Raw genomic sequence first — 7,336 nt, 5'->3', positions numbered from 1 at the left:
AACGCAGCGTATTCTAAGGTTCTAACTGAACCAGGTTCTAACGGAACCAATAAAAGTACAAGCTTGCGACAAATGTAATATGTATTGCTTTATGCCTCTCTGCATGCCCACTAATTCAGACACACCCGCACAAGCCACACACACACACATTCTTGACTTCCCACACACACAATCTCTCTCGCTCTCTCTCTCTCACTCCCATCTCTCTATAAATAAACTCTGTGAACAGATGTCCGGGGCATTTTGTCTCGTGCATTATGCCACAGTTATAACTGTTTGACTTGTCTGCTCATTGTCTCCTTCTCTCTTCACTATAGGAAATGGGTTATTGATAAACATATTGATACAATCCATGACAGCCTCTTAACCCTCTCAGGCTCTAAATAGGTTTTGATAAAAGGACGAACAACTAAGTCCTTCAGGGGTACTTCTTGGTTAAAAAATGCTCATGAAATACATATGTGGAGTAACCAGGTAGGTAGGTTTTAACTGTTGCAAATCTGCAATGTCTGCCTCCAGAGGGTTAAGCTAAAAATCATGAGGCGCTTCACAAGAACTAAAAATAAAAAATGGAGAAAAAGTAAAAATTTAGATAAAAAATTTGAAAGAAGGAAAATAAATAAGTATGAAAAAGAGGACTTGGTCAGAAGCCAAGCACAGGCGTTCGGAACCACCTGTAGACGGTTCAGGGAGGTTCTGCTCAGACACGTGAAAAGAGAGTTGCAGTAGTCTAAGCGTGAGGAGATGAAGGTGTGGATAACTGTCTCAAGTTCAGAGCGGGACAGAATGGGACTCAGCTTAGCAATGTTCCTGAGATGGAAGAAGGAAGAGAGAACAAGAGAACTGACATGAGAATCCAGGGTGGGACCTGGGTCAAAGGTCACACCAAGATTCCTGACAGAGGGTTTGGTGTGAGAAGCAAGCTGACCAAGAGAGTCTCTGACTCTGGGAACCAGCTTGTCTGGGGCACAGATGAGGATCTCAGGCTTATCTTCATTCAGCTGAAGAAAGCTCCCAGCCATCCAGGTTTTGATAGAGTCTAAGCAGGAGAGTAACAGCTGCAGCTTAGACATCTCATGAGGCTTAAAGCTGATGTACCGTTGGATGTCATCTGCATAGATGGTTGGAGCTTCCTTTAAAAAAGCTCAGGATGTGCTGGTAACAGGTTACTCTGTGTTTAAATCAAACTACATGAATCATTTTAGCGCAAAGTAAAAAATATTTAAAATGTTTTTAAAAATACACCAAATCCATGTCCATAAACATTAGTTTTATTCCAAAAATTTAACTTTCAAAACTGGTCAATTTGTCAACATACAATTATAGAACAATGTTGAATGTGCGAAACACCTCCAACATTAAATAATAAAAAAATAACAGCCATGTTTTATGTACATTTGTTTCTGAAAGCTATGTACAGTGACAAAAAAATGTTTGCACCTCCTTTTAAACTCTGCCTTGGCAGACGCCTGCAGAAAAGCTTCAGCATCAGAACAGGAAGACAGAAATCAATCAGTGCGATTGGAACGAGCTCAGAACGGGCAGGTAGAACTACAACTAGAGAGCCTGTTAATCGTCTAATCAGCTGATGCAGTGCATGTGCAGAACTCTCCAAATATGAACTGGCTGTAAGCAGATTATTAAAGATCAGAAAGACATACGTCAATGTTTCAGCCTGCTGTTCTGAAAGGAGCAGCTTTTCAACAACCCATGCGTACAAGGTTAACATTTTTAGATTTTGTTGCCCGAACAAGCAGGCAAAAGCTCTCCACTCTTGGATCAAGCCATGCTACCATCTTATTGTTGCAACAGAGTCCATGCAGCTCACATAAAAAGGAAACCAACAGTAACAAAGCAAGTCTTCCACTGGTTTCAGTTGCCATGCCAACACACAACCAGCACCAGTTTACTGCTTATCCGTACAATGAATTGTCTTAAGTTTTTTTTAATAATTTCTGTAAGCATGCTGGTTCTAAACTCCCAGCATAACGTCTAACATTAATAAAATTTTCTTAAATGTGTGTGCAGACAACAATATGAGCAGTACACAACACGATAGTCAGATTCTGACTGGTTTTTCCACTTAAGCAGGAAGAATGAGCGCGGCAGAACTACTCACAGCAATATTCAGCTTCAATATTAGTGAACAGTTTAGGCTTTGTTTTGTGGACAAACCATTTTCCTACAAGCTCAAGATGACAGAACATTAGAACTGACTGAAACTGTACGTTGGAGCGACTAAAACAGATTTTCTATGGCACAGAACATGCCCCGAACTCCTGCATCAACGGATGCTAACGTGTCGAAACAAATCTTGTTTTATTTTTCCCAACTTTTTAAATATTTCTGCAGTAGATCAGCTGACCCATGGTAAGATGTTGCTTCAAGCTAATACAAAGATTTGTTCCAGCCATCATGGAGCAGAAACCCTCTGCAGTTGATGCCGCTGGAGTTTCACTTCCGACACGTTCGGTGAGGCGTGTGTTTCTTGGGCACCTCGATGCGACATCGACTTCGGTCATCCAGCCAAGGCAGCTCAAAGTTCCTGTGTGTGTGGGTGTGGGGAGATATTTGATTAGCCCACTTTTAAATAAAACACATGAATGCAAATTCATAATATTCATCCCAGTAGAACAAATTATTAACAAGAGAATAAGGACAGATGAAGATGTTAAATACTGAAAAAGAGTTACAACTACACAAAACTTTCTGTTTCAAGGACAAGAAGGTACAGAGCTGTTGTCTGCAGCTGCATTTAACATTAATCAATCGTCACCAAAAAGGTTATCGTTTCCAGCTGATATCAGAGACTGAGCGACAAAATGACTAAACTACACATAAACAATAATTATAATATTTTAAAATAAAAATTATGAATTTATTCTCTAAAAACGATTAAAAGGCGAAGTACTGAGCTTCATTGCCAATTTTTTAAAATACATTTGTGCACATTGTTTGTCGGTCAATTGATTTCTGTTTTCTTCCTTCACATTAAAGGACAGGAGCACAGAAATCTGTCTGAAGTGATTGATTAAAATGCCAATATTTTTAGCAAATGCATCATTTCTAATGTTAAAATGAGAACATAATGTCTTATAGGATAAACAATAAACACAGAAAAAGTTTAAGCTCTTAAAGGTATGGGAAACTTGATTAATCGAGAATGTCTTGCAAGCAAAAAATGCCCAGAAGCGCTCGGAGCAGCACAGACATGCCTGTCGCAGCAGTAAGTGGCACCACATGGCAGGATTTGGACTCTTATTTTCTCATCTCAGATTGGATAACGGCAACACGACGCTACCACTGACTCCCAACGCTGATGTTTTATCTCCACAAATACCACAACCCTTAAGGAGTTTTTCTGCGTGGTGGAGTTGCTAATGCTAATGGTTAGCTTCTACTAGTCGGCACATTCTCTGCTGCTTGCAGGTCACTAAACCAACAACAGCTTTCCCCGTCTCGAGCCAATATGGGTGAGTCCATGACTGTAATGTGACGTAGATCTGTCAGGCTTTTCAAATCCTAGAATTACTCGGTCTATTTTCTATCAGAAGCTAATGCAGGAGATAGGTGTAGGAGACCATTTTGATGTTCAGCCTGCATGAAAAACTCAGTGACTGATTATAATCAGAAATAATAATTAAGAAATGGTTTTTAAGCCTTTCACACCTTTAAAAGCAAAACCTTCATATTGTTGAACCTTGAACTGCTGCTGATACAATAAAGCATTTATGTAATTTATTCTATATTTCAAGCAGGAAGAGCCTTTCTGATCATCTTATCCAACCCGGCTCAGATCAGCTAACTTAAACTTAAGCTAACTTGATTCTTTGTGACATTTTTTACTTACTGTTGTGAGAGTTTGGGCAGTGGCCGGCCAAAAGCGACCACGGGCAAGAATGGAGTGACCACTATAGCTTCAACTGGAAGAAATGAAAAAATCAAATTAAAACATCATCTTCACATCCACGCTCCTCTGCTGGCAGATAGGATCCCAGCAAACAGTTCTGTACAGGTTAATTGTGGCGCCGTACCATCTTCGGTTTCAGGGTAGAAGGACGAGAGCTCAGGCTCCGCCTCCTGGATGACCTTCTTCCTGTTCATGCGCTGCTGCAAACGCTGGAACATGCGCTGCTCTCGGATCCTCTGTATGTCCCACCTAGAAGCAAACACGAGTATTTAAAGAGGGAGGAGTCACTTTAACCCTGTGGAGATTGTGTTATTGTGTACGACCAGAATGTGAACGTCTGGAGGAGAGAATATAAAATATCTGTTGTTTCCTCTTTGATGTTCTGAGTTTGGTTGGCAGAGATGGAAACGCGTACTTTAAGAGCAGTCACTTAGATAATAATTAGCGTGCTCTAATTTACTTGCATGTTTATAACAATGTAGAGTTTAATGTCCAGAATTAGCCATGAAGTCTGTATGTATCCATTTTAAAATTTATGTTAAAATATTTTCTTTTGGAGTTTTTTGCGCTTAGAGTAAAAATCCAAGCGAGATGAGAGGAAACACCGTCTCCTCTGTGTTTGGTAGAGTCTCATAAGATATCCAGAATGATGTAATCTGATGTGAACGGTACCTTTTCCTCCGCTTCTCATCCAACTCCAGCTTTGCGTGGCGTTTGAGGAACGCGCCGTCATCCAGCGGCTTGATGGAAGACAGAGTTGAAACGTTAATTGAAAAGGTTAAATGCTTTTGGATCTGACCAAATGCTCACCACGTTCCTCTCAGACGTGCCTCACCTCGGGGGGGTTGCAAGAAGAGTCCTCTTCCACAGGCTCTATGTGGTTTTCCCTCCAGGAGGGGACTGGCAGGTGGGGAGAGATAAAGGGGAGGGAGTTATTCATAGATGGTTTGCTCAGTAGATGTGTTGGATAAAGTGATTAAAGTTGGGATATGGGTTAGGCTTACAAACAATCAGCATATCATGTACTACATGAGGAGTCCACTCACTGGCCACCTCTTCCTCTTTCTTAGGGGAAGTTTCTCGCAGCGGGGAGAGAGGAGGTTGGTTCCAGCAACACAGATACATCTCTGTGGTTGACATGAAGGGCAGATCCTCCATCTGGCAGCTCAGCTCCGGCTCCTCTTTGCACGGGAGCAAACTGTCCCTTTCTGGTCCTGACCTTGCTGAGAACATATTCTCAGGGGTTTCTTTACTGCGCAGCTCTCTTTGGTTAGGAGAGCCGGGCTCCAGTTCAGACTTCTGGGGACTTAGCTTTGCACTTTTACCCCGAGATTTCTGACCCTTAGCATCCCCGAAACAAGACTTCCTGTGTTTGCAAAGAAAAAAAAAAAGTTTGTGCATGTGCAACAGTGGAACCAGAAACTTGTATTAGTTTAGACCACAGGCTGTCAATGTTTCTTTTTTTCTTTCTTTCACCTTTTTTGCCCCTTGCCTCCCCGACTGAATGGTAAAGGAGTGGCTGAGTTGGGCTGTAAGCTCTCCTCAATATCCAGATCCCACATGTCCTCCTTGTCAGGAGTCCATGGTTCCAAAGGCTGGAAGAGGCGCTTGTCACGAGGCGGATCCTTTCTTGTGAGCTGGAGGCGACGCTCCATACGCTCAATACGTGCAAGTAACTGCAAAAAACAAAAAACAATCTACATGGTAAGTGAAAAAGCCAAATTTAAGGCACATCAAAGCAATACACCATACAACTATTAGTTTAACACACCATCTCCTTATCTGATTTGAGCTCATCGATCTCCTTGTCCTTGGACTGCAGCTGTTGCTGCTGCTGTTCGATGAGGTCCAGCTGCAGGAGAAGAATCTGACGGAGGCAGTTGGCTTGTGCCTGGGGACTGGCAGGAGTCTTCCTGATGTTCCTCCATTTACCCTCAGGGGAGAGCTCGATGGAGGCAGAGCCAAGGACTCCAGGGACAACCCCCCTTGCACTGTCACCAGCACCAGCATCTCTAGGAGTGTTGTTCACAGCCATCTGAGGATTATCCATGTTATCAACAGAGAGGGTTTTACCTTTCACTGGGGTTCCCTCACCCCCCATTGGTCTGACAGGGGACAATACCCCCACAGTTTTGTCTCCTTGAACTATTTCTGTGACTGTGGCAGCAACGAGTTTGCTTGTCATGTAAATCCGATTTAAGTTCTGTGACAGGTTTGGGATCTTGCCCTTCTTCTGCAGGTCGTGCACATCTAGAACAAAGGCGCAGGGCTGCCGCTTGATGCTCACAGGACTCACGGCGTGTCTTTTGTCGTCGGTGTCAGCGTTCTGCCTGAACCATGGGTTTGAAAACTGCCTGGATCTCAGAGTCATGACAGGCACGAAAATCTCATTTTGCGGCGCCACAGTGGTCCAACTCACCACCCAGCCGGGAATGTCTGTAAAACAAACATAGTAAGGACCGGTATATGATTACGTGTTGAGCAGGAACTACGCAGCTACTGAGAACACTTTCAACCCAAGAAAAACGTGTCAGAATAAATGTACATCTTTCATTTAAACCTTTCTGCGAGCAAAACGTAAGCAAAGACGCATTAGCTCTAAGTTACATCACTTAAAGAGCAAACACGGTTTTTTTCAGGAACTGAACTGATAACTGCTGCGTCAGGGCAGACATTTTAGTGTGAAGGCTTTCAACGAGGACTCAGGAGACTCGGGAGTGGCTGAGTAGGACAGCAGTCTCCTCCATTTTGGTTCTCTTGAAAAACAATAACAGCCAGCTAGCTAGCTGGCTAACGTTAGCCGGCTAGGCTCACTTCGAAAATTCGTCTCCGGAGCAAATACAAAGTAACGACGACGTCATAACACTAAACGCTAAACCGGACCCGTTTTAATGCACGTTAGTTTTTATGTTATAATCTTACCTCGAGCGGAATTCAAGGGAGACTACAGTATCTTCGTGTTCCCTCCTCAAGACTTGTATTAAAGCGCCCTCTACAGCGCATGCGTAATGTGTTGGACAGTCATATATATATATATATATATATATATATATATATATATATATATATATATATATATATATATATATATATATATATATATATATATATATATATATATACATATATATATATATATATATAACGTCTGGTGGAAAACTAGAATGTTAATGACGTGCCGAAAAGAAGCTTTACAATTTTACAAACAAAATGTTATTTTCATTTAATAGCTTATTTTACATCTATAGTATCTATATTATTTGTTATGTTTTCTTCAATGTACTGTAAAAATAATTTAAGAAATTAATGTAGTGCACTACATAAATTTAGATCAGGTTTATTAGCTCTATCACAGATTTTTAGTTAACTAAATATACATTCTCCTGTTTGTGAAACAGACAATGGCTGTCTTACGTTGCTTGCATA

General features: G+C 41.5%; 1 protein-coding gene across 2 annotated transcripts; it reads right to left on the bottom strand.

The window, feature by feature from the left end:
• Positions 1-1,255: 1,255 nt before the first annotated feature.
• msl1b (MSL complex subunit 1b) lies at positions 1,256-6,933 on the bottom strand. 2 transcript variants are annotated; one of them, XM_015962431.3, is made up of 9 exons: positions 6,833-6,933; positions 5,682-6,346; positions 5,387-5,586; positions 4,915-5,276; positions 4,746-4,810; positions 4,583-4,650; positions 4,035-4,159; positions 3,851-3,923; positions 1,256-2,545 (listed from the first exon to the last, which is right to left on the bottom strand). In XM_015962431.3, the coding sequence occupies exons 2-9, from the start codon at positions 6,279-6,281 to the stop codon at positions 2,455-2,457; spliced, it is 1,584 nt and encodes a 527-aa protein (XP_015817917.1). In that variant the 5' UTR covers positions 6,282-6,346; positions 6,833-6,933; the 3' UTR covers positions 1,256-2,454. The 2 variants fall into 2 exon arrangements, with proteins under 2 accessions (XP_015817917.1, XP_015817918.1); XM_015962432.3 differs by having other exon boundaries at positions 4,957-5,276.
• Positions 6,934-7,336: the final 403 nt, after the last annotated feature.

This window comes from Nothobranchius furzeri, chromosome 16 (assembly GCF_043380555.1).
Source record: "Nothobranchius furzeri strain GRZ-AD chromosome 16, NfurGRZ-RIMD1, whole genome shotgun sequence".
Taxonomy (NCBI): Eukaryota; Metazoa; Chordata; class Actinopteri; order Cyprinodontiformes; family Nothobranchiidae; genus Nothobranchius; species Nothobranchius furzeri.
The sequence above is the reverse complement of the archived record's forward strand: the minus strand, read 5'-3'. Positions and strand labels throughout refer to the sequence as shown.